The sequence below is a fragment of the Podarcis cretensis genome, assembly GCF_951804945.1.
Source record: "Podarcis cretensis genome assembly, chromosome: 5".
In the NCBI taxonomy this organism is placed as follows: Eukaryota; Metazoa; Chordata; class Lepidosauria; order Squamata; family Lacertidae; genus Podarcis; species Podarcis cretensis.
The window spans coordinates 14915168-14941862 of NC_137174.1; the positions used below are offsets into that span (position 1 = coordinate 14915168).

Genomic DNA, 26695 nt, shown 5'->3' on the forward strand with positions numbered 1-26695 from the left:
GCCCATTTTGGTCAGTGTGCTATTGCATAATTCTTACGTAGTTGCTCAAATAGAAATGAGGTTTATTTCTCTTAAATCACTGATATTGCTGCCGCATGTTGGCTGTTGCTCCCATTGTTTCCAAGTCCAGAAGCAATCACAGGAGCATCAAAATACTTCTACAGTGGAATCCATTCCTGATTTGTTTGGAGAGTTAGCAATTCATCCTGGTTTTCTGTCCACAACCGCGATCGTTATCCAGTTGCCTTTTTTGCTACTTGCTTTTCTTCACTATTTAGTTCTGCTGCTGGTGTGCCTTAAAAATAAGTCTTCAAGCATCATCTCAGCAGGCCCGCTTCAGCCTCAAGGTTAGCTGCATTGGGGGAGCCTGTGTTTGAGAGTAAGAGGAAGAAGTTACATATGATCCTGTGTAGGTCTGCTCAGAATAAGGACATCCTGTATTCAACGGAACTCGCTCCCAAGGATGCAACATAGCAAGGAAGGAAGGTATGGCTTAAAAGGTAGCAGGTTGCTACAACATTTTATGTTGAGAAGCAGTGTTTCATTTACGGCAAAAATATTCCCATTGATTCACTCCCACCTACACCCTCAAACAGTGAGTAAGACTGCAGTATAAGGGTTAGTATAGGACTACAGCTGGGGAGACCTAGCTTCAAATTCCTGCTCATTCACAAAGCTGGTTAGGAAATAAATACTGGGTGTGGTCTCATGCTGTGGGACATGGGTGGCGCTGTAGATTAAACCACAGAGCCTAAGGCTTGCCGATCTGAAGGCCGGTGGTTCGAATCCCCACAATGGGGTGAGCTCCCATTGCTCAGTCCCTGCTCCTGCCAACCTAGCAGTTCAAAAGCACAAAGTGCAAGTAGATAAATAGGTACCACTCCCGCGGGAAGGTAAACGGCGTTTCCATGCGCTGCTCAGGTTTTGCCAGAAGTGGTTTAGTCATGCTGGCCACATGACCTGGAAGCTGTATGCCGGCTCCCTCGGCCAATAAAGCGAGATGAGCGCCGAAACCCCAGAGCTGGCCACGACTGGACCTAATGGTCAGGGGTCCTTTCCCGCCGGAGCGGTACCTATTTATCTACTTGCACTTTTGATGTGCTTTCAAACTGCTAGGTTGGCAGGAGCAGGGACCAAGCGTCACAGGGATTCGCACCGCTGACCTTCTGATCGGCAAGTCCTAGGCTCTGTGGTTTAACCCACAGCAGCAATTTTTCCTCCCTCAAACCTGTAAAACGGCAATATAAAAACACGTAAAAGTAGATAAAATAGGAATTCGGAATTGTCAGGCACGTACAACACAGTCCAGTCTTACAGGTGACAAAAATATAAATTGTCAGAAGACATCTGAAACAGCTGGTTGGTTGTTGCATGATTCTTATATGGCAGGGAAAAATCCATATCACTACCCTGTGATATTATGTATGGTGCTGTCCCATGAGTAGTTCCCCCATATTTAAGTGCTGTTAAAGGCATATACAAGGGCAGTTGGTCTTTCAGGAAATCTGTTTCTGAAATTTTTATTAGAAGGCTTAACAAGAAGACCTTGGAAATGGGTTGTTGCCTTCTTGGCAGCCAATACTGGCTGATAGTACATGCTACATGCCACAGAAGTCATCTCAGCCTTCAGTGACTGGGATATAAGGAATAGGTGCCTGCTCTATAGGGATGAGGCATCTTCAGCCCCCCCCAAAAAAGTCTGTTGGGATGTGGCTGAGTCCCCCCAATCTCAAGGGGGCAGAAGAGGTGGAGCCCTTCCTTACCTGCCCACTCCTTCCCTCCCTCCTGTCCCTCTACAGCCTTTGGAGATACTATGCAGCCTGGCTGGATGTTGCCCTGGGTCACAAAGCATTTGTGACGGTCGTACGATGTTGCGTGTTGCACATGTGATGTCACACATGCATGACGCCCCCCCCTTGGTTATTACAAATAATAGCCCATTAGACAAATGCCCCAAACACTTTTAAGATGCTCTGATGTTTCTACCTGTTGAGGCCTTTCAATTCCTTGCCATTTTGCTTGTAAAGAAGCCAAGTTCCTGTTTGTCAGTATAGTGTCTGTAGCATGGGATCTTGCTTCTTAGGAAAATGCCTGGCTGAATACATAACTTGTTTTCAAGTAGGTTTCCATGACTGCAGAAAAATAGCTTGCAGGCACGACGAAAGTAATTTCTTAAAACTATTGAGATGTTGGCTGGACTAATTGTCCTATTTCCAACAGTAAGCAACCCAGGACCACTGCAGAAACGATTAAAGCTTTACACTTAAAGAAATAATGCTTGAAACCACAAGCTGTTCATGTAAACCCTAACTACAAAACCACATCTCTAGCTATAAAACGCCAAAAGACATCCTGGAGTTTATTATGTCTTAACTTTTTATGTGTTGTAATATCTGTTTATCTTTTTAAATCTTTTCCCCTCTACTGTCAACTCCCTGCCAAATCATATATACTGAACAGATTGCTTACTTCCTTTTTTAAAAATTTGCGGGCATGGATATTCAATTTTGTTTTGTTTTTAAAAAGAGGCACATAGACCTGATGAAATTCTGAACAGCTGGTGGCAGCAGAGAGTTAAACCAAACTGGATGCTTCTCAATATTAACAGGGAAAGGTAAGTGTGGCTGCAGGATTACTGGCGGAGCTTTGATCAGGATGAAGCCTTCCCAGTCACCTTAATGAATGAACCACACCAGGGGAGATTTTGGGATTAAATGCACAAAGTCAAGTCTCTTTTAGTGTTATGAATAGCAAGTAGCATATGCACAGATTTACCAGTGCCAGAGCTGTTGTTCTGGGACAAGTTAAAAATAATATTCATATGGTATTCTCAGTCTGGAGACTACATTTTTAAATGGCATCAAGGAAAGACAAATTCGGATAAGATTTTGGCATTGTTTCATTTGCTGCTGTAAGGTCATTTCAGAAAGTGTGTGTTTCTTAAATTACTTTGAATGTGGTCAACAAGGCTTAACATTAAGAGTCATAAATGGTTGGACTCATAAATATTCAACATTAATTTGTAGAGTCTTTTTGTTATTTTTATATATTTCATTTTATACAACACATAGTTGACATTACAACATTAATTCACATCGCCTATCAGTTAAACAGTACACAAATAACTACATCTCTATGGACTAAAATACAGTTTAATGTTTTGAACAGTGCACTTTATGATACTGCATCTTCCCATAATTTGTAGGGACTACAATTCCTACAGTGATTGTTTCATTAGGCTGACAATGATGCATTTCCTTCCTATGGGAAATTGAATGGAGTTAGGAACAATGACAACTGAAACGAATTTATTTCTAAAGTGTATTTTCCTCCTGGGAAACATTTTTTTCCTGTTCACAAAGGTGCGTTTCTTTTTGCACAATTCGCCATGTGGCCTTCTTAATTCTGCTAATATCTTCAAGTCCAGTTTTATGTGTGTCAGGAGCTGTCACAACACTAGTTTTAATCAGGTCTGTTCTTTACCAAGCAAATTCATTCCGTGTACAAAGTCAACCATTCAATTAGAGGTATACAAACTGTTGCTTGTATTAAAGCAGCACTAAGTAGGCATCTGCCAGTGTAAAGATTTAAGCCTACACAACAGGACTTCTCTCCCCCTGATCTGTTCTTGGGGGCCTCATGCAACCTTCAGAGCAGATTTGGGGAGGGCACAGAGTTCATGCAAGGGAAGGAATGAGGGGAGTCACCATGCACAAGCAGAATATTTACACCATGGGTACGCAAACTAAGGCCTGGGGGCCAGATCCAGCCCAATCGCCTTCTAAATCCGGCCCACAGACGATCCAGGAATCAGCGTGTTTTTACATGATCAGAATGTGTCCTTTTATTTAAAATGCATCTCTAGGTTATTTGTGGGGCCTGCCTGGTGTTTTTACATGAGTAGAATGTGTCCTTTTATTTAAAATGCATCTCTGGGTTATTTGTGGGGCATAGGAATTTGTTCATTTATTCCCCCCCCCCAAATATAGTCTGGCCCCCCACAAGGTCTGAGGGACAGTGGACTGGCCCCCTGTTGAAAAAGTTTGCTGACCCCTGATTTACACGGATGGGATGCATTAGATACAAGCCATAATCTCATACCCGCCAATGTTTCTCTGATGAAAACAAAGATGTCCTATTCCACAATAATAATTTTATCTGGGCAGCTTCCAACATTATTATTTTTTAAATACTCTGGTTTCTCTTCCGATCGGATATGAAAGAAACATAATAAAACATTAAAAATCTTCCCTATAGAGGGCTGATGGTTCGGGAGTCGGATAACTCCATGCCCTCCAACATTTCTCCAATGGAAATAGGAAAAGTGGGACATTCCGGGATCGAATCAGAAACTGGCACGGCTTCTGTAAATCTGGGACTATCCCTGGAAAATAGGGGAGGGTCTGTAATCTTTATTCTTTTATCGTGTTACTTGAGATCCAGTACGGTTTGCTTGCTTTTCCCTGTCCCCAGGTAGTTCAAGAGAAGATGCATGGCTAAAAAGAGACGACAGGGTGGAAACTTGTGTGGAAGCCATAAAGCAGAGTTGGCTAACATTTTATCCTCTGTCTGTTGGACTTCTGTTGCCACAATCCCAGACTATTGGCCATGCTCGATGTTGATGAGAGATGGGTATGCAACCACATCTGCAGAGTCTCAGGATAGTTATAAAGGTTGGGTAGCTATTTATGCTTCTCAATTCTACAAGCTATTTATGCTTCTCTTTAGAGGCAAATATTTTGGTCTTCTGTATTTAGATGGTGGGATGTGGGTGGCGCTGTGGGTTAAACCACAGAGCCTAGGACTTGCCGATCAGAAGGTCGGCGGTTCGAATCCCCGCGACGGGGTGAGCTCCCGTTGCTCGGTCCCTGCTACTGCCAACCTAGCAGTTCGAAAGCACTTCAAAGTGCAAGTAGATAAATAGGTACCGCTCAGGCGGGAAAGTAAACGGTGTTTCCGTGCGCTGCTCTGGTTTGCCAGAAGTGGCTTAGTCATGTTGGCCACGACCCTGAAGCTGTACGCCGGCTCCCTCGGCCAATAAAGTAAGATGAGCGCCGCAACCCCAGAGACGGTCACAACTGGACCTAATGGTCAGGGGTCCCTTTACCATTACTATTTAGATGGTAATAATGAATGGGGGGGGGCATGAAAAAGCTCAAGAATCAACAAATGAGGGTGGCAGATTGAGGTGAGGAGAGAATGGTTTATAAAGGGATTGAAGCAATGGGAACTACTCTAATAAAACCATTGTTGCTTCAGAAGACTTAGCTCTGGCACAGGACTGGTATTTGCACAGATTTTAGCTTTCAAAAAGGTCCTTTATGTTTCTAACCTGGAAGCAGGCCACTGTAATAAAGGGAGATATTGTGTTGGGTTTAAATAATAAGTATCTGTAGCTTAATGTGAATTTATAAACTATTTTGCCAGCATTACGCTTATGAGAACGGCTGCTCATTTGTTCCCGGAGAATGACAGATACCACCTTGTTAAGCTATCAGTATAGCTGGCCTAAAAATGTATTTGAAGTTGCATCAATCTCTTGTTCCGGAAGAAATCCTGACTAACATAATCTTAGAACAGTGGGTTTCACCCTCAGGACTGGAGTAATACTTCTCACTCTCTGCTATTGTGACCCCAGGCTGCCTGGAATTATAGTAAAAGGTGTAGAAGAAAAAAACATTTTACATTCACTTGCTTTGCCTACAAAATAAAAGAAGTTGTAAAAATGCATTTTTGTTATGAAACAATTGTTATGATGCACTATGGAAACAAAGAACAAAAAAAGCATTTGTTGGTATGCTTGCATGCCGTGGCTGGTATCCGATTAAGTTTTACTCAGGCCCATTGAAATAAATGAATATTACTAAGTTAGGTCCATTCATTTCAATATGTCTGTTCTGGGTTGATCCAGTTGATGTGGTGACAACAGAGTGGAAGGGTACTAAGGAAAGGGAAAGTATTGCATTGTGATTATTTTGGGGAACCTCACCTCAATTTTGGCTCAATTATACTTTTCCCAAGAGAACTGAGTGTACGTAATGTACATAGATGAGTTGCTAAAAGTTGTAATGTGGTAATGCTGTGTTTTAAACACAGGGTGCAATATTTCCCCCTGTGAAGGCTCAATCTATACACCTTTACCCCATGAGGATTACCCAAACACTAATTTGCTTTGTGAGCCACCTTGAACGGTTTGGTTCTGATGTAGAAAGTGAGAACTATTTGTGAGAATGAATTCGATTTTGAACAGTGGATGACAGGATGTGTTTAGATTTTATCAGCGGCAGCTGTAGTTGCATTCTCCTAAAATTCTCTTCCTAGCAGTTTTCTCTTTTCTAGCAGTTACTGGGAAATCTTTTAGACGAGCAAGGCAATCTGCCACCCCAGGCAAGAGAGTAGTTGTGCTTGTTCTTCCAGCATAAAAGAGCAGGTTGCTTTCTATGCCTTGTTCTTTACCAGACAGCGAAGTAGCAACTCATTCTCCACTTCCAGCCTCTCTGCTGCAAGCAGGTCACAGGGAACCAGACAACGCATTTTTCATTTCTCCTCTTGCAGCCCAAAGGACAGTCACACCGGTGAAGCCAGTGCGCAAAGTGTGCGCATTATGAGTAGCATCGCTCACTGATGTGTAGTGTAAGTGGAGACACGCTTAGTGAAAATGCATGGCTTTAATGTCCTTGATTTCATTTTCGAATTACGTTTTCTCGTTGCAAATTACATGCCCAGTTGACAAAGAGCAGCTGTAAGCAGACTTGGAAGTGACAGCTACTGAACAAATGACCCACTGCTTTCTAGGTCCCTGTTAGCTACTTGATTCCAATGGGCATCCCTTTCAGCTTATGTATTGGCCAGTCCCCTCCCGCACTGTATTTGAGAACTCCCTGGCTGTTCCCTCTCAACAGCCACTCCTTTAATTGACTGGCTATCCTTTTAATTTCAGCGAGTTCCTTTAGCGGGAATAACTGATTCTAATTGGACCCCAGGCACTACTCGCGGAAGTAGATTAATCAAATGAGGGGGGGGGGGCGGTTCCTGAGGCTGTGCAAATACCTCCACTGATCAGATGGAATTCATCAGACAGGAAATCCTTTTAGTGATGCAATTGCTGAGCCAAGATAGACCATGCCGTAAAAAACGGCATACTTACAGCTTGACCCAGACACTATCTCATATCTTGCACCATGAGACACAAGGACACTGCAGAGAAAAGGGTGGGTCTGCAGATATTTATTCTGACTACAGCAGGCATGCTAAGCATGTCACTATTCTTGCTTTTGTAGTTCCAAGCGCTATACGCATAGCTTAGGAGAAATGGGCATTTCAAAGCTGCACATACCATCGATCCCTATCCCACATCATGCCAGAAGTTGTTTTCTTATCTAAAAATGACAGGTTAATCTGCAAGCGGGCTAAGGGAGAATAACAAAGGGAAAATGTTGGGACTGGTCTGATGGGGAACAGGAATTAGTGCACTTTTGGATTTGCACTTACATAGTGGCCGCTGGCCTGATCCAGCAATCTCTCCTTTTGTCCTTGAGCTACCTGTATGCTTGCAGATAACTGGAGTCCAAATTGGACTGTCCAATGCATCTGCATGTCTTTGAGAGCTTGGAAGGCTATCGGAGTGGAATGTGGCGATGGTCATCTAGTCCAACCCTCTGCAATTACAAGAATCTTTCAACTCAACGTGGGGCTGGAACCCGCAACCCTGAAATTAAGAGTCTCGTGCTCTTACTGGCTGAGCTAACAACACTCACAACTTGAATAGTGAGGGAAAAGAGATGGAATGATGGGTGACCATACTGATAAACTGTTGTTGTTGAAGGGATTTAATCTTTTAAAAATGTTTTCAAATGATACACACACACACGCAAACATATATAGATATATAAAATAAAAAACATTTTAATATTAAAAATGAAAATATTAAAAATAAAATTATAGATATATTGTATATATACTATTTTTAATTTTATTTTTAATATTTTATTTAATAATGAAAAAGTTATTCCCACCACAACCGCAGTATTTTTAATATTATATATAATTACTATCTATAATATTAAAATATATCTGTGTGTGTGTGTATATTTAATATATATAACGGATCGCGTTTTCCCAAGACTTAAGTCCCGAGGTAAGTTACCTTACCCCGCTGTCTTTCTGTATTTCTGGTGCGAGTTCTCACGTTCCATCTCAGAGAGAGAGAGAGAGAGAGAGAGAGAGAGAGAGAGAGAGAGAGCGAGCGCGAAAGCGGAAAGTAACCCGAGAGTCCCCCGTTCCCCCCACCCCCGTGAGCGAGATCACGACTCCCAACTTTTCCTATCTCTACACAGCCTCGCGCGACGGTCACGCGGCGAGGGCTGCTTTCCGGCCGGCCCTTGGCTGTCGCAAAAGCGCAAAGATGGCGGCGGCTCCCTCGTCGAGCTACGCGGCTTGGGTGGCTCGGCTAGCCGAGCTGAAGAAGCTGCGGGCCAAGCAGCCCCGGGTGAGGCCTTACCGGCCCCTGGTACTGGCCAACCAGGTCTCCAACCGGCGCCTGGGCCTCGGAGGTGGGTTTCCTCCGCAGTCCCAGCTAGGGTTGTCCCCTCTCGTGTCTCCTATTCCAATGTAAAATCCTACGTCCTGTATTGATACTACAGTTTTGTCCTGTATTTCAGGTCGTCTTCTCTCTCTTTCTGCTAAGTTAGGGACCCTCTCCGAATAGGTAAAAAAAGGTATAGGACCTCTGGACGCGGTTAAAAACACGTGTTTGAAAGAGTGTGTGAAAGGTCATTGAATATTTACCAGATAAATTGTAAACAGGATTATTGTAACAACCTGTAGTTGTATAAGAGTATACAGTGGTACCTCAGGTTAAGTACTTAATTCGTTCCGGAGGTCCATTCATAACCTGAAACTGTTCTTAACCTGAAGCACCACTTTAGCTAATGGGGCCTCCTGCCGCTGCCGCGCCGCTGGAGCACAATTTCTGTTCTCATCCTGAAGCAAAGTGCTTAACCTGAAGCACTATTTCTGGATTAGCTGAGTCTGTACCCTGAAGCGTATGTAACCTGAAGCGTATGTTACCCGAGGTACCACTGTATATTTAAAGTAGATGAATAAATGAGCAAATTAAGTTAATTTGGATATGCAGGAGATATTAAATATAAATTCAAGAAACCGCAGAAAGAGGGAGAAGGAAGTCAAGTTTTGAAACGTTAAAATCATTGAAAAATTAGTGAAATGTCTAAACCTGAAAAGCATAAAGTAAGTTTAAAAAAAGAAAAAGAAAGGTCATGTATTTGGGTAGCCAAGCACAGACAGATTTGCAAATTCGTGTGTGTGTGTGTGTGTGTGTGACAAATTCAAAAGGGGCCATCCTATTAGGCTGCAATAGATTGTAGTGGATTGCTCTGAAGTCGCTTCCCACCCCACCCAGCCCTGTGCAACAAAGGTGGCAACTGTAGATTCCCAACTCAAACTGCATCTCCATGCGCAGTGGACCCCGCAGTGGCTAAACCAACCTGGTTCAGCAATGTCCGTTAATTCCAAGGTATCTGCTGCTCTGGATATGAAGCCTAGAGTCATAGGGAGTTGGAAGGGGTCCCATAGGTCATCTAAAACTTTTGCCCCAATGTGGGGCTTGAACCTACGGCCCTTGAGATTAGGAGCCTCAGGCTCTACCAACTTTGCAGTATTGACGTTTATTTCTTTGTCATATCAGTTTTTTTGGCTGCATTTCAAACTACATTCTTGGATGTATCGCACAAAAGGCAAGCAACAGAAGGGCAGCATGAGGGAGGTTTATAAAACTGCTTGGGGCATGGAGAAAGCAGACAGAGGAAAAGCCTCCTTCTCAAATGAAACACTTGTTTTATATTATTTTTTAAATTTCCCTTTACCTGAGAATCACAGGGTAGTTTTGCAATATTAAAAAACCCCATGAAAGTTCATAACATAGTAAATGAAATAATAATGTCCCTGAAGCTGACTCTTGTGCTGGGGTATTGGCTACGGGTTTTTGGGGGGTGGGCGGGGGAGTTGTTCCTGTTATTGATATTAATTTCTGGTATCTTTATTTTTGGTGGTCTTATGATTATGTGGAAATTGTTTGGTTTGGTTGTGTACTTTTTGAAGTTTTATTTGTTTGTGAATACTTTTGCTATGTAAGTCTGTGGTGCAATGGGTCAGTGCGTCTGGCTGTTAACCAGAACGCTAATGTGGACCCGACGTGAAACAATCAGTGTTGCAAGGGCATGTTTTTGATAGAACCACACTGCAGCTTGCACACAGATATACACACCAATAATTAAACAAAGACATTCGTCATGAATCAGCTAAGGTCTGTCCCTAGCTGGGTGAGGAACCACATGCATAAATACATTTTTTCATATATAAACCATTCCTCATACCTGCTGTTGGATTTATGCATGTAAAAAGGGAGTTTCAAATGAACACCCTTGGGGTTTTTTTGGAGGAGCGCTGATTGGTCCAGGATCCCCACAGAAAGAATACATATGTATGTGCAGAGCACATGTGAGGGCAGCTGTCAGATGCAACCTTGTCCGCAGGTGAGGGATGTTCTTGTTAACATCCCTAAACTGATAGAAATGCAGGAATTGTACAATCAGCTATTTGGGAGGGGGTGTTTCACAGGCAAGGAGGAAGTGATCATCGTGATTAATGTTTTTCTAACATGCTTCTATGCTGTGTGCGTGCTTTATTTGGATTGGCGTTATCATTGCTGCGCTTTTGAGAACAGAGCTCTTGGTGTGTTAAGTTCTACATATGCAACCTGAGGCAAATTGCTTAGTGATCTGTTTCTCTTATGAACAGAGCCTTTGCTATCCTATGTATCTATGTATGTATACTCAAGCTCTACTGAATTCTATGGGAGTTATTTCCAAGTAAGTTTCATAAGACGGCAGCTTAAAGTTCTTCATTCACACTGAAAACATGTTTTGATGCTCATAACTGGCTGCTAATTTGCAGGGATACTTTTATCGCCTCCTTGGTCATTGTCACACATGCATGCAAATTCATGGGGCGGTGTGTGTGTGTGTTTGCCTATGTTCAGCTGAATATGAATGTTTGGTCGAATCATTTTGCTTCATAGTGCCCTGGAGGCTACCAGACTTTGTCTGTGGCAAATGGCCAGAGGGAATAAATTCCACAACTGGAACACTGTAAAACATACTAATTGTTCCCTCAGTATTTATAAAAGTAAAGTAAGGGAGAAAACCATGTGTTGTATGTAGGAAATACTCTTTCTGGTTGGCAGGGAAAAAAGGGTTGTTACTTTGTGATCAGGACTCTGTTTTCTTCAATTCAGTCTGCATAAAATTTCATAGACAATCCAAGAACTGGTACAGGCTTCTGAGAACCTTGCCTTTAATTACAAAAAGTGAAACCTAATCCTTAAAAACTTACGTTATATTACATTTGTTAGCCTTTCAAAGATTTCATATGGCCTTGGTTTAAAATACAGTTTTTGCCAAAACTTCTGCTGTTAAGTGTTCTAGAGTTTGTAACTTCATCTCTAATGTGTTGTGTTCCCTCCCTGCTGTTCACCATTTATACATGCATTTTCCTTCACACAGTTCCTTCTGGAAAAAGAAATTCAAAATTCATGAGAAATGCAAACACTGAGCCCCTATACATTAATTGAGTTACATTATGAAACCTAAGCATGCTTACATTAAAATGTTATTCATTTTGAACTCAGAATTTGCCTTTCCTTTGTGCAGAACTTCAGTTTTTGAGGTTTCCTGTGCAGAAAAGAACAGTGCTACTATGGTGGCTTAGTTCGGTTGTTATGCCAAACCGTGGTTTCCACTAACCATACACTAAAACCCAAATCATAGTATGGGCTTCCAAGCAAATGATAGGTAAACTGTGGTTTAGATGCTTGTCTATTTTCACTGTTTGGTCACCCATCTTATCTTTAGTTGCGGTGTCTTTGGTGGAACAACAGTCATAACTATGGTTTATTAATTCAGACGTCATGCCAAACCATAGTTAGCACAAATATTAGATTTGCGAACAATGTTTTTAAATTCTGGTTGCTGGCTCATTAGCTAACCATATTTTTGTCCAGTCAAAATATCAAACCAAACTTTCCTCAAACTTCCTTACCCGTGATCTAGCACGATGTCTGAATTGAGCCGCTGACAACATATGAAGCTTTGAGAAGAGGCAGGCAGACTGATAAAACCATTGCCCTCATCCTTGTGGCTTCCTTACAGATGAAAAGTACAGTCAAACCTCGGTTGTTGAATGTAATCCGTTCCGGAAGCCCATTTGGCTTCTGAAATGTTCGACAACCGAGGAGCAACTTCCGATTGGTTTTAGGAGCTTCCTGCACTCAGCGGAAGCTGCATTGGACGCCCAGCTTCCGAAAAACTTTTGAAAACCGGAGCATTTACTTCTGGGTTTTTGGCGTTTGGGAGCCAAAATGTTCCAAAACAGAGGCGTTCGGTATCCGAGGTTTGACTGTACAGTATTCAAATAGTAACTAGAAGTGAAATTCCCAATTCCAATGGAGGCGTGTCTTTTCTTGGATTAAGGATACAATAGAAAACAGTGTGAAGAATCTGCTTACTTTAACAGTCTTCAGTGTTTCATATGGTATTCATGCAATAGAGTTGTCACTGTTATAAAATGCTCCTGAGTAATGGCAGTTTCCTTTCTTTTACAGAGGCAACATGCATCACAGAGATGTCATTAATGATGGCCTGTTGGAAGCAGAATGAGTTCAGTGATGTAACTTGCGCCCAAGAGATCCAGACTTTCTTCAACTGCGCTGCAAAGGCAGAAGTAATTATGTCCCAATTTATCCTCTAATTAAGCTGCAGGAAATTAGTTTCCATACATAATATGAGCATGTAATACCACTACAAATCTCCAAATTGTTTCTGCAATTGTTGAAACATCTATTTCCTATGGCATCTGTGGTTTCATATCTGTTTATTACTATTTTTTAAGTTCTCATCCTGCTTTTTAAACACAAGTTTCAGAGTAGTTCATAGCAAAAATGTCTAAAACAATAAGAAAATATATAATTGAAACAGAAACAACCAAACATAAAAAATAACTGAAAAAGATCAGCTGTTTTTATTAGCAACTTTTTTTCTGTTTTATATTTCTTTGGTTCTTGACTTGTCGTGGGCAGTTTTGAGTTTCAGGTTGCTGGAAAAATTGGTTATAGAAATTGCAAATAGCTGGTGCAGTCTGCACCAAACACAAAGTCCTGTTCCCTTCAAAGGGCTGCCAGATTGTTAACAGGGCTGCATACATGTGACTCCCATTTTGAAACAAATGCCTACAAGCCTGTCCACCCATTGGGATTGGGATTAATTATTACTGTGGCTGCATTGTATTTTTACTGTTGTTCTCAATGGTTTATTTTTTTGTAATAACTTATATTTTAAATTTAAGTGATGGCCTGGTTTTGTTAGCTTTTAATGAGGAAAATCAGGGTATAGATATGTTAAACAAGATGTACTATGTACAATCCAATTTGGAAGGAGAGAAACCTCCACTGTTATAGCAGAGGAATATGGCCTTGTGTGTTAATGGACAACAGCAAGGAATTCATGTTTCAGGTAAGCTATAGAAATGTAAAAATCCCATGAGAGTTCTTTTTATAAACAAATATCTGTGTGTTCCCCAGTTTATAACTTTATGATATCTGGGGTGCTTCTGCTGTGCACTCCATGCCTGAAAATGAGATTGATCAAGTATTTGACTTCTCAACCAATCCAACCAGTAAAATAAAGGCTAAGCATGTAAATTTAGAATCCTGTACACAGTTCCTGGGGTTAGTACTTTTCAATTTGTTTGGGCATATTCCTGAGTTGATAAGCATGGGATTGTGCCATTTTGTATGACTGTAAAGAGAGAGAGAGAGAGAGAGAGAGAGACAGACTTAAAGCTATCACTGCTCTATCAATATAAATTCATGTAAACAATATTCAGGAAATTGACCAGTTCTTGATTTTTTTCTACAACACCTGAGTCACAGTCATTTTTTTTTTAAAAAAAATCAAGACAAGTTGTTTTTAAATGTGGTTATAGCTGTACATCAGGGCAAGAATTGCCTTCCCTTAAATTAAACAGGGAGTACAGTGATACCTTGGGTTACATACGTTTCAGGTTACAGACTCCGCTAACCCAGAAGTAGTACCTCAGGTTACGAACTTTGCTTCAGGATGAGAACAGAAATCATATGACGGCGGTGTGGCAGCAGCGGGAGGCCCCATTAGCTAAAGTGGCACCTCAGGTTAAGAACAGTTTCAGGTTGAGAACGGACCTCCGGAACTAATTAAATTCTTAACCAGGGGTACCACTGTAAAGGACTATTTTTCCTTCCTTTGCTGTGAAGCAATGATGCAGTTTTCAAAAGTAGGCCACCACCTACACAAGGGCATTTTTTACTTTGTGGAATATTTGGCTGCAGGCTTATAATAGTGGACCTGTATCTCAACCTTGTTAAAAGGTGTAATGAGACAGATTAAGTTCTGTTTCCATCTTGCATGTAATAATCATTCCCATTGTGCAGGGGTGACTTTTGAGTGCACCCCACTGTGTCATTAAACCATAAATTGCAAGTAACCGTGAGAGCATGTGCCAATGGAAACAAGCTTCAGGAAGGAAGAGGATGCCCGGGAACCATGGGCCACAAAATAGAAAGTGTACCTGCCAGTGTTTTTCTTAGGGTTCAAGGACTACAGTCAATCGAATTGCTTCAAATCACAAGTGTTTTGATATAATACACATACTCTATAGTTACTTTGCCAAGGCTTCTGTTTTGTGAGTTACACTTATTCTTAGAAAAATATGATCCTCCCTTGTTGCTGCACAAGCCACTCATATCAACAGGAAACTGACTAGACGCAAAATGTGACCAAGTACATTCAAATAACGTCTTAAGGATATATTGTCCTCCTATTCCTAGGAATTGATAGTAAAAGTCCAGCTCCTCTTCCTTGACTGTAAAATTTATCATTTCACTGTTTCAAATAAATTGAGGTACCACTGGCTTCTGAATGCAGCTCTCTCTGATTGTCCAGAGGTTGATGCTTGCAACATTGGGAATATTGGTGGGATTTGTGCGTCAGTTTAATAAATATAGGAAATTGTTTCTGTTCTTTTCAGGCAGAACGCAAGCAAAATCTTCGACAAGAATCTCTGGGCCAGTCGGGGAAACTTGGTTCAAAACAAATCAACAAATTACTGAAAAGGTTTCCAAATATCACATACAATTATTAAAGAGAATTGCTTCCCCAAGTATCTGTGAACATCAGGACTGGAATTTGAAGAAACTCACCGCTTGTTGGTCATTCCCTTTGAAATGGACGGGAAATGTTTTCCTGCATTTCATACTGTTTTTTGGAATAAAACTTCTGTTGAGATAAGATGAAGACCTAAAGTTTCCTTGGATACCAAGAGAAGCTACAGCAGTTATTTGACCAGATAAACTTTTGCTTGAAATGTTCTTCAATAGCATCAAATTTGAGTCGTCAGTGAAATAAAATCTTTTGTGAAATCTTGTCTGCTGTTATAGAGCAAACTTTCTTTTTGAACTTTGGCCTCCAAACTGCTAAACAGCAGTATCCCATAAGCGTGACCCTTGCAGCCAAGAGTTCCCAGTATGACATGAGTGGTGGTGGTGGTGGGAAGTATTGTGAGTGTTAAATTATTGTAGGATCACACAAAGATAAAGCTCAGAGTCTTTTTCATAGTGCCATCTGTGTGCCACCACCAGAACATCTGCCTCACAACTAGGGAACTTCCTTATGGGAACTTCCCAGTCTAACCCTGACCCTGATTTTCAGTGGTGGATAGGAAAAAGTTGAGAAGCAGGAGTGCTTTAAGGGGAGTGAGAATGGATTGAGTTCTCTCCATTCTGTCCATAGAATTTGGCAGTTCTTAGAATCCGTTCCTAGATTCCATTCACTTGTGAGGGGCAAAAACCGCTCCCTGATTTAACACTTCTCTACTTTTTCCTCATAAAATAAAACTTTTAACTTCGGTTACTAAAAGTATTGCATTTAAGGGTGCTGTGTTTGCTGGGGACTAAAGGGAAGGTAAAGCTTCAAAATATGCTTGAAGTGAAACAATTTTATGCTTTATTGCACCCAACACTTTTCAGCATGCTGCCTTCTGAAGGGTTACTGACTAATAACAACAAAGATTACTTTGAGAGATTGTGGGGGTTTTTTAGTTAGATAAAAAGAATCTAATTGCATTTTAGGCGGTGGTGATGAAAGACTTGTGAGTATACGACTTCAGTTTTTGCTAACTGCTACATTTGTTCTTTGTCATGTTCCATAGACCTTTCCTTTATTTGAAACTAAATCTGCAGAATGCTAAATTCAGTTATCTGACCTTGCAAGTGACTTATGTTCTGATAAACAGTTACATTTTTTTTTATTAAGGCATTCTTTTGTTTAACGTTTTTATTTTAACCAAAGAATTTAGACTAGATTATATTTGGAATTCTTCTCTCTTCTGGATATTTCCTATTTTCAATAGTGTGGATGATATACACCAGGGGTGGCCAACTCCGAAGAGACTGCGATCTATTAAAAACTGGCAGTGATCTATCCCTGTTTTTTGGGGGGTTCAGGTCAAAGTTGAGCTTTTTTCAGGGAGGAGGGTAGCCATGTTTTGGGGGAAGGAAGAGGACAGCCACTCACCAGCAGACCAACAGATCGCTGGGAAACCAAACAGCCTCACTGAGTAAACTCCATCTTCCGTTCTGCAGATTGTGCAACAATGAAGGCCGGGGCAAGGGGGTGGGGCAAGCTTCTAATTTACCAATGCTGAGGAAAGGGAGCCAGCGATCTACCAAAACCTCCAGGGGATCTACCAGTAGATCACGATCGACCTGTTGGACATCCCTGATATACACCATTTGTTTATGTGGTTAGTGGAATATGTAAGGTTATTTTAATGTTCAGTATTTTTATCCTTTTTATTACTGGTCTTTGGGCATACAGTGGTACCTCGCAAGACGAAATTAATTCGTTCTGCGAGTTTTTTCGTCTTGCGATTTTTTTCGTCTTGCGAAGCACCGATTTTGGAAAAGCTTCAGAAATCACCAAAGTCTTCAAAAACCTCAAAAAAGGCTACCACACCGCGTGCTATGAGTTGCTCCTCGAAGTCAAGTCGCAACTGCACCCCCTGAATGCACGGTTTCAAGAAAAAGGAAACAAACTTGCAAGACGTTTTCGTCTTGCGAAGCAAGCCCATAGGGAAATCCGTCTTGCGAAGCAACTCAAAAAACGAAAAACTCTTTCGTCTTGCGAGTTTTTCGTCTTACGAGGCATTCGTCTTGCGAGGTACCACTGTATTGCATTGTAAATTATTTGGGCCTTATTTTGAGGCCCTCCCTCCTTAAAATATGTTAAAATTTACAACCTTATCATATATGCAATAATAGTAATAGTCAACTATACATGACAGTAAATGGTTAAGGGAGCAGAACTTTGCTCCCTGGGCGAGTGACTGAGGACCGTAGGATGTGGAGGACCTCCCTCTCTGTGGGTGGAGAAGCAGGTCTGCCAGCAGATGCACATGAAATGGCTGCAGAGACTGGAATGTTGGCAGCAGATCAGAGGAGGCCCCTTCCTTCTACTGACACACATCCAAAAGAGGCAAAAGCAACAACAATCCTATAGCAGCCTGGGAGCTGTCTATGGGATGGGAAAAAATTAAAACAACAAATGGGAGAAAAACTCGGGAAAGCTTTTCCCGTACCTTCCCACAGTCACCAGTATGATTGGCAGGCACTTAGAAGGAAGTGATTCCCTTCACCACAGACCTTAGGATTGTTCTACCCAAGTTCAAACAGGGGAACACTATTAAGCACAAAGACACAAAACTGGAGTACATACAGCGTTAATATGAATACATTGTTCTGGGTTTCCTGACCCGAGTTACACTTTGATACTTAGCTGCCAGTGTCTGAAAGGCAATCATCTTAACTACGGTTAACTACTTTCCATGTTTCATAAAACCATTTCAGTTTATTAAGCCATGCCACACTTTTCTTGGTTTCTAAAGTGACTTCTACAATCAGCCAAAAGGTCTTCTAGCATGTAAACCAGATCCCTGGTACATCTCACCACTGATTGTACACTGAAGAAGGTCCAGTCTGAGAACCTCAGACTTTTCTAGAGATAACATCTGGTTTACAAAATCTTGCAAAATTTCACCACTCTCCTACAATCCTGTCAGATCTAGTAGAAAATTTCCATTAATTGGTTGACAGGGCTCTCTCTCATGTCTTATATATCTCATCTCTCTCCTCCCCCCCCCCGACTCCCCGCCATGCTATTTCTGATTCAAGATTTATTTGCTTTCAAAAGTGTAGCCAAAGTGGCACCCTATATGCACAATAAATAGGAATCAACTGACTTGGGGTAACCCTGAAGGGTTTTATTTATTCATTTATTTAATTTGTTCGTTGCTTTATCCTGCTCAGGGCAACCCAAAGCGACTTAAAACCACACACACACACACCTAAATACATTAAAGCCTAGAGGGGGAATGCATTAAAAATTATCACACCCACTTGTAAAAGGCCACATATATAATGAGGGTGCTAGGTGAGCCTCCCTGGGGAGAGCATTTCAGAAAGCAGGGAGCCATTGCAAAAAAGGCCACTTCTCATGTTGCCACCTTCCTCTCATGGAGGGGGCATGCGAAAAAGCACCTCTGATGATGATTGCAGGGTCCGGGTTGGTTCACTTCGTATCTGGCTCTGGCACTGTTCAGACAATGACATCTGGGTCCTTCTTAGCAACAGAGCAAGACTTATTTCTGTTTGCACCATGGTATATTCTAGGGGTGGCCCTCCAGATGTGGCTGGATTTGTGCTATGCTGACTGGGGTCTATGGGAGTTGTGGTCCCACACCATCTGGGGGGTGGCACACATTCTCCACCCTTGCTACATTCCCTATGCTAAAGGTAGGCAATATTTAAAATGCATCAACATGCAAATGTGGCTTAGAACAGGATTCCCAGCCCATCAACTATTGACAAAACAAAATAAAAAAATTCCTTCCAGTAGCACCTTAAAGACCAACTAAGTTAGTTCTTGGTATGAGCTTTCGTGTGCATGCACACTTCTTCAGATTCTTCAGATATCTGAAGAAGTGTGCATGCACACGAAAGCTCATACCAAGAACTAACTTAGTTGGTCTTTAAGGTGCTACTGGAAGGAATTTTTTTATTTTGTTTTGACTATGGCAGACCAACACAGCTACCTATCTGTAACATCAACTATTGAGTCAGCCTGGTAATGGGTGGAACAGATTTGGGTAATGCTGACAGGACAAACAAGCTGTAGGGAACACGTACATACCGGTAACCATCCCATTTTTTTATTTGCTTTCTGTAACCAGAGCTTCCTCTTGTGTTCATGATAAAGGAGTATATCAACCCAGTACTGAAATCCCCTTCTTCCTTTGTGAACCATACTAAATACAATCCGTGAGGACTTGCCAAGGTTATTTCTGTACAAATCCATGCCCCACCCCCCTTGCCGTGTCTCACTTCTGAAGGCAAGCAGAGCCTGCTGCTAATTAAATGATTGCAATTCCTTGGCCAGACACACTGCAGTAGAAAACACCCAAGAGAAACCACTCCCTTCTCTTAGCAGCAGCCCCTGCAATTAATTCATCATTTGACACAACTGCATTAGACCTTGGTAGCAGTGGCAGAAAGAAGGCGCTGGCAGAGAAGTGCAGGGTACTGGGAATCAAAAAATGAGAGGTGCCATTGGGAGGATGTGTGCACATTTGAGAGCTGTGTCAATTCAACCAAAAAGTTCTTGCTTGTTTAAAGGAGAACTTGATGTTTTCGTGGAACAAAATGAAATGAATCACACAGGTTTTTTGTTTTTAAAAAGGTTAGTTGAGGTGGGGTGAAGAGAATAGGCAGGAAAATGTATCTGTCCTTGCCATTTTCATTTATTCTTTATATTTTTTCTTCTACCATTGTGTTGGAATACAGTCTTCCATCAAATCAAAGAGGACTCAAGATGTATTTCTATCAATTGCTGTCATGCTTAACAATAGTTTAAGGGAGGGGGAAATATACTAAACAGCATAGCCAAATTTAATACATTTGTTGTTTAGTCGTTTAGTCGTGTCCGACTCTTTGTGATCCCATGGACCAGAGCACGCCAGTCACTCCTGCCTCCCGCAGTTTGGTCAAACTCATGCTGGTAGCTTCGAGAACACTGTTCAACCATCTCGTCCTCTGTCGTCCCCTTCTCCTTGTGCCCTCCATCTTTCCCAACATCAAGGTCTTTTCCAGGGAGTCTTCTCTTCTCATGAGGTGGCCAAAGTATTGGAGTCTCAGCTTCACAATCTGTCTTTCCAGTGAGCACTCAGGACTGATTTCCTTCAGAATGGATAGGTTTGATCTTCTTGCAGTCCATGGGACTCTCAAGAGTCTCCTCCAGCACCATAATTCAAAAGCATCAATTCTTCGGCGATCAGCCTTCTTTATGGTCCAGCTCTCACTTCCATACATCACTACTGGAAAAACCATAGCTTTAACTATACGGACCTTTGTTGGCAAGGTGATGTCTCTCTAATACATAGAAATTTAAATGTTCCTGTATCTGTTCTCCCCTAGCTGTTAAAAACTAGGCGGCACAATATATTATTACAATGCTTCCAGAGGACATATGATGGAAGGCTGACAGACTTTTAGAAAAGGAGTTCAGTTCATCAACTGTGGAGCAGCCATCAAAGATTCCTCCTCATGTGTCCTGCCTGTTTGAACGCATGGTACAGAAAAGTGAAGGTTAGAAGAGTATTCTTGCCAAATATTAGCAGAACACTCAAGCAATCTCAAGTGTGCTCACCAAATGATATAACTGACGCACCAGCATGTCATGATCAACAGTATCAGAAGCTGCAGAAAGACCTACCAGAATCAGCAAGGTTGAGTTGAGTTGACATCTGTCTGTCTCAGGAGGCAATGGAGGAGTGTGTTTCTGGAGGTGAAGTCAAACTCTTGGGAGGTTGCAGCGCCTGCTGTGGCTATAGAGACTGATATGGGATACGGGAGAGATATGTTTTGTTGCAGCTTGGGCAGATGAAGGCGTCCAGTTGTGCTGTTGCAGATGCACCATGGGGTTTCTTCTCTCTGTGCTCCTCCCAGCAGTCATTCCTCCTCTGGTCCCTGCTGCGGATTCAAGACCTGACTATCTGTCTCCAGGCACTGTGGTCCTCTGGAAGGAATTCCCACATGGCAGGGTTAATGTTACCAGCCTTTATGTCACGTTTGTAGACATCTTTGTAACACAGAGTTGGTCTGCAAATGGGCCTGGTGCCTGAAGCCAGCTCGCAACAGAGCACGTCCTTGGGGACCTTGCCATCTTTCGTTCTGTGGACATGACCAAGCCAACGTAGACAGCACTGATACAGGAGTGTGAACATGCTGGGAACGTGGGCTTGGAAGAATATGTCAGGGTACAATCATTCCTATTAATCCCAAGGCAAGGACTGGAAGCCATGAACCTAGTCAGTGCCACAGTGAGGCTGAAAACCAGAGTGGCTTCTCATTAGAAAGTGGGTAGTATCCAGAGAAGTTTTGAGCTGGAGAGCAACCACTCAGTAACCTCATCTACAAGTGGAAAGAAAGAACTAGGGGAATAGACAGCGCGAAAGTCTGAATCCTGACTAGCCAGTTAGGAGGTAGAGCTTTTGAAGAAAGGCCAAATAACTCTGGATTTAAGCTTGTCTGGTGCTCTTCCCTCCCTCAGCAAGGCATTAATAGTTTCAGTCAACTGAATGCCAAGCCTCTCCCAGCTGGCTTTTCACCAGCCAGTGTGGGTATGAATCAAATTTAGTTCTCCAGCATGCAAGATTTAAAAACTGGTAAAGGGACCGTGTGATCTGGGAGCTGCAGAAGTTGCAGGTTCGTCACAATGGGCAGTAGATGTTTCAGTCTCTGAACCACAAGTTGCTGAGCACCTGGAACAGTTCTGCTGGGTGACACTTAGATCACAATGGTAATTGAGAAGAAGGGTTTATTCACCACTGATAGTATTAAAAAAAAACACTATGCTGCCTGCAATCAGGTCTGTTTCAGTGCAAATCATATACCACCTTGGGAAAGGATTGGAGCTCAGTGGGAGAAAATCTGCTTGGCATACAGAAGGTCTCATGTTCAGTCCCCAGCACCTCCAGGTAGAAGTGGGAGAGACCCCCATCTAAAACCCTGGAACACCACTGATGGTCAGTATAGACCAGGGTTTCCCAAACTTTTTTTGGACTACAACTCCCATCATTCCTAGCTAGCAGGACCAGTGGTCACGGATGATGGGAACTGTAGTCCCAAAACAGCTGAAGACCCAGGTTTGGGAAATCCTGGTGTAGACAATACTGAGCTACATGGACCATTGGTCTGACTCAGTATATGGCAGCGTCTTATGCTCCTGCTGTTCCTTCCTACAGGTCATCTGAGAAGGAGAGAATCCTGTGCCGCCCAGCGGGAGAAAAAGCCTGGGAGTATCTGGATCAATGGCCGATGTCAGTCTGCTACCACGCAGCATGAGCCACAGAGGAGGGCAGCAGCAGCAAGCAAGCCATTCTTCCTGCCACGAGGAACCACCTCCAAGCCTTAGTTTAAGGGAGAGACCTGTCACCTGAAGGAAATACAGATCAGCTTCTAATGCACCAATCTATCAGTGGCATCCTACAGAGTCTGGAGCCTTTTGTCTGGGAATGCTCTCTGTGTGAAGCTTTTCCTAGGCAGGGAGGGAGGGTGGGAAGCTGAGAAGAATATAGTCCAGGGCAACTTCAAGTAGTTGATTAAGCTGAAAGGATAAAGTCCAGATTCCTTTGAATCACTTTCAAATTCAAGCAGAGGATTTTGCTCCACTTGAATTATACTGTTGTTCTTCCAGTGGATAGCTCTGAGTTAGCACCTTGCAGCTACCCTGGGAATTGTACTTTACCCCTAACAGAGATACCATTCTCAGCACCCTGAACAAACTACCGTTCCCAGGATTGTTTGGCAGCAGGAATTTGCTTTGAATGTGTTGTGTTTTTAAGGTACAGTGGTGTCCACAGCCACAATAATGGTAAGAAAATAAAAGGGATGTTTTCAGGAGGAGAGAAGGAGACCCCTGGTGGATTGATCCAGGTTGGAAGGGAGGAGGCTGGAACCAGAAAGGGATGTGTATAAACTGTGCCAAAGAAACTGCTTTGACAGCAAGAAAAAGGGGAGGGAATGGATTGGGAGAAAGACAAGGAGAGGGGGAGGTAGGAGAGAGAGAGAGGGAGAGAGAGAATGAGAGAGAGAGAGAGAGAGAGATTGAGGAACCAGCCTGGAAACCTGAAGGCTGCTTTCTGCTCGTCTACACTTGCCCCTTGTTATTTGCAAAGCTGGTTCAGAACTTCTGGATCACATGGTATTCCCTTGCTTTGGAGAAGGAAAAGAGAAGGGGAAAAGAGGAAGGTGAGGCAGAGGAAAGCAAGCTCCCCAGGCTGGTGTTGTTCCATCTTCCCCACCCCTTTGCTCTCTTCCTTGCACAGAGATGACAGGAGCCTCCTAGCCCCTGTGAAACTGAAGGGGGGTGGGCAGAGGAGGAGCAGGAGGCCAGATGATCAGCTCAGCAGTAGAGGGAAAATGTGAAACATGAAGAACCAGCTCACTGTTTGTGGAAGGATGGTGCTGCTCCAAGTGTTCCCGCTGCTGCATTTGCTCCCCTGTCTTGGCTCTGGGAAGGTAGGAGATTTCATCTTCTTAGAATTAAGTCTCTTGGCTGCTTAACGTTGTGATGGAAATGTGGCTGTGAAAATGCAATCTGGGCTGCGCAGGCAGGTTTGCGAAAGGGGTGGCAAATGCTGCGGTCAGGGAAGAGTTGTGTTCATTATTTCCTTTCTCGTCATGAGAATATAGCCAAATTTAAGGGAATCCTTAAATATACTGGGTTGTGTTTTTTTTTGTAGACTGCATGTCTTTCCCATGTTCCAAATGCTGCATTAGAGACTTGCTCTTCCAGTGCTGGTTGATTGTTTTATGATAAATGGCTGTGAGGTCTGGACCCAGAAACTGAAAGTATTAGGTGGGTGCTAGAATGGTTAAAGGTATCTAACTCCTCTGTCAGTATTTTTACAATGGGTGTGTGTGTGTGTGTGTGTGTGTGTGTGTCAGATAGCAAAGGAGGGTGTTGCTCCCCAACAGTTGTGAGTTGTAGCATCTTCATTCATGCTGGGCTAGGGTGGAGCTCCCTTAATCAAGCCCATCCCATGCTGTCTGAATTGCCAGCATACTGACTTGCCAGTACATACAGTGAATGCAAATCCGCTGGCTGTCTCATTTGTTCCTTTGCAGCAGATTCCCAGTTGCTGTAATTTTGGTTGCCTTTGGTTTGCCTACCTATACTATGAGGAATACAACAGTTTCCATTATGAAGAGCTTTGAAAAATTAAGACTCATAGAGGTCTACATCTTAAAAGTAGCATTTCCATGGAGAGAAGTATTATTTTAAGCGCTCATTCTTTCCTGAAGGTGCGAGAATCCTAGGAGCATCTTTACAGGGACTAATTTTCTTTGGGCTAGAGAGAGCCCTGGAGCTTCATAGCAAACATATATACAAACAGAGACTATTGGAATCTAGTGGACTTCAAAAACAAGGCAGCACAACTAGTAATCTTGCTTCAAATTGCGAAGAAGAGCAATGAGCTAACTCACACATCTCTTCCGCCACACACTGTCTCCTCTCCCTTCCTCCCCCTGTTCTGATGGTTGTCACATTCCAAAGGCTGGAGTGAGATTCTAGTCCATTAAGGATCACTTTGGTTGTGTCGCTGGGTTTATAAAGGGAAATCATAGCAACATACCTATTAATGCTAGCAAGACAGCCAAACTCCAGTAAAACAAAACAGTATTTAAAACCGAGTTTATGCTTGAGGCAATTAAAAAATAACAACGCCGTGAAATATGCTATTACTTCTACAAAGCCAATCTGGTGTTTTGGAAAACTTTGATTTTAGTCCAATGGATAATTCAAGAGGCTGACCATTGAGGTGGATTATTTTGAGCATTTCTATCATCAGAGGACCTTCCTAAGTAGACGACATTGATAGTGACCCATAGTTTCATCGTTTGAATGCTGCAGCTCAACTCTATGCACTCTTATTTGGGTTTGGGAGTTGAATTCAGGGAGGCATGCATGCCTTTCCCTTTTCTTTCTGTGAAGCCCATAAGCAGGGATGCTCATCTTGCTTTGACATTTTAATTGAACTGTCAATGATCCCAAGTTATTTTCCCTCAATAGATACCACCATTTCAGACCACATCAGTATATATGTGAAGCTGGAATTTTGAACACTGAAAAGTTAACATACCTTGGTTTTCATTTTCCATGTTGTCCATTCATTCAGTTCGGAGAGATCCTTTTCTCTTTGCTGCTGCTTATGTACAAATGAAATGGAAATGGTACTTTATGAAACAGGGAAAATTGGGACAGGTGGTTTTGTGTTTGTGTGTGTTAAGTATATAGAGTCTGGAACTGTGAACAGTTCTTTGTCCAGTAGATGGTAGTCATAGAACATTTTAAAGCTTTGCAAGCTACCGAGTTGCACCAGCAATCATTAAATCGAACATATGGAGATGATAGTGGAAATTCACATGGAACAAAGACTTGAAACCAGCAATGCAATTTCAAGCAACAGTGGCCTTCAAAGCTATGAAGGGTGTGTATGAAGGGTGTATGAAGGGTGTATGAAGGTTTGTGTGTGGGAAAGAGATAACTTGGTGCCTTTGGTTTGTTCTTCAGTGTCAAATAAATGCTGAATCAGTCAACCTTGGTAATGAAGAAAGGACAGAAGTAAAATGAAATGGTTATCTCTCTTCTTCAAATGGGATGTCATTGCACTCTCTCAAAGTCTTCTTGAATCAGATACATGTCTCCTCCTTACCCAGTTAGCCAGATTCTTGCTGGTCTCACAGCAATTCGCCAGCAGTATAGATCATTTCCCCACCTGAAGAATCAGAAACAGTCCTGTGGGCTGCTCAAAACGACACAGATTTGGGTTCATTCTCATAGGTCAGGGGATGGACTTTAGCTGCTCAGCAGCTATGCCCAGCATATCATTGTTCAGAATTATAATGACTTCTGCCCCGAGCAGCAGTTTGGAATCCAACAATGAGCTGACCAGCCATATGAGCTGGAGCTGCAGCACCAGAGCCAAAGATGATAAAGAGGACATGAACTCCAGTACTCTTTAGAGCTATGCAAATGAGGGAATTTTGCAAGTGTATTTTGTCAATATTAAAGGCGTCAGAATATTGTCCTCTTTTGCATCTGTCTACCCTATGAAAAACCTGCCTGAGTCTGTTAGCTACGGACTTATCAAGTGAGTGACCCCTGAATTGCGACTTCTAGAGATGATGATGATGATGATGATGATGGTAGTAATTTATTATTTATACCCTGCCCATCTGGCTGGGTTTCCCCAGCTACTCTGGGCGGCTTCCAACAAAATATTAAAAATACAATAAAACATCAAACATTAAAAACTTCTGTAAACGCTGAGCCTGCATCTTCTCAAGAAACCAGCCCCCTCCACGCCAAGGGACCCAGGCACCCTCATGCCTGCCCATCAGTACGGTTCACAAGCTGGGAGAAAACTAACAGTGAATTGCTAGGCTCTGGGCCAGAGGAATGCCCCTTTA

The 26695-nt window shown here is 42.4% G+C and overlaps 2 protein-coding genes across 5 annotated transcripts in view; both read left to right on the forward strand.

The window, feature by feature from the left end:
• The first annotated feature begins 8373 nt into the window (after positions 1–8373).
• CHCHD1 (coiled-coil-helix-coiled-coil-helix domain containing 1) lies at positions 8374–15531 on the forward strand. Its single transcript, XM_079975530.1, has 3 exons — positions 8374–8552; positions 12680–12798; positions 15139–15531. The coding sequence occupies exons 1-3, from the start codon at positions 8405–8407 to the stop codon at positions 15250–15252; spliced, it is 381 nt and encodes a 126-aa protein (XP_079831656.1). The 5' UTR covers positions 8374–8404; the 3' UTR covers positions 15253–15531.
• Positions 15532–16632: 1101 nt separating this feature from the next.
• Positions 16633–26695, forward strand: part of LOC307215670 (neurotrypsin-like) — a 39853-nt gene continuing 29790 nt past the window's right edge. For 2 of the 4 annotated variants that reach the window (XM_079975166.1, XM_079975169.1), the window contains exon 1: positions 22779–23740. In XM_079975166.1, the coding sequence (XP_079831292.1) occupies positions 23651–23740 (90 nt within the window). In that variant the 5' untranslated portion in view covers positions 22779–23650. Of the gene's footprint in view, positions 16925–20612; positions 22054–22088; positions 22698–22778; positions 23741–26695 lie in introns of those variants that run through there. The other 2 variants (XM_079975168.1, XM_079975167.1) reach the window with 2 other exon arrangements.

Excerpts from the sequence above, each read along its gene's own strand:
- CHCHD1 (XM_079975530.1), top strand. The coding sequence starts at position 8,405 with ATGGCGGCGGCTCCCTCGTCGAGCTACGCGGCTTGGGTGGCTCGGCTA. Across the intron at positions 8,553-12,679 it reads CCGGCGCCTGGGCCTCGGAG|AGGCAACATGCATCACAGAG; the intron begins GTGGGTTTCCTC and ends TTTCTTTTACAG. Across the intron at positions 12,799-15,138 it reads ACTGCGCTGCAAAGGCAGAA|GCAGAACGCAAGCAAAATCT; the intron begins GTAATTATGTCC and ends TGTTCTTTTCAG.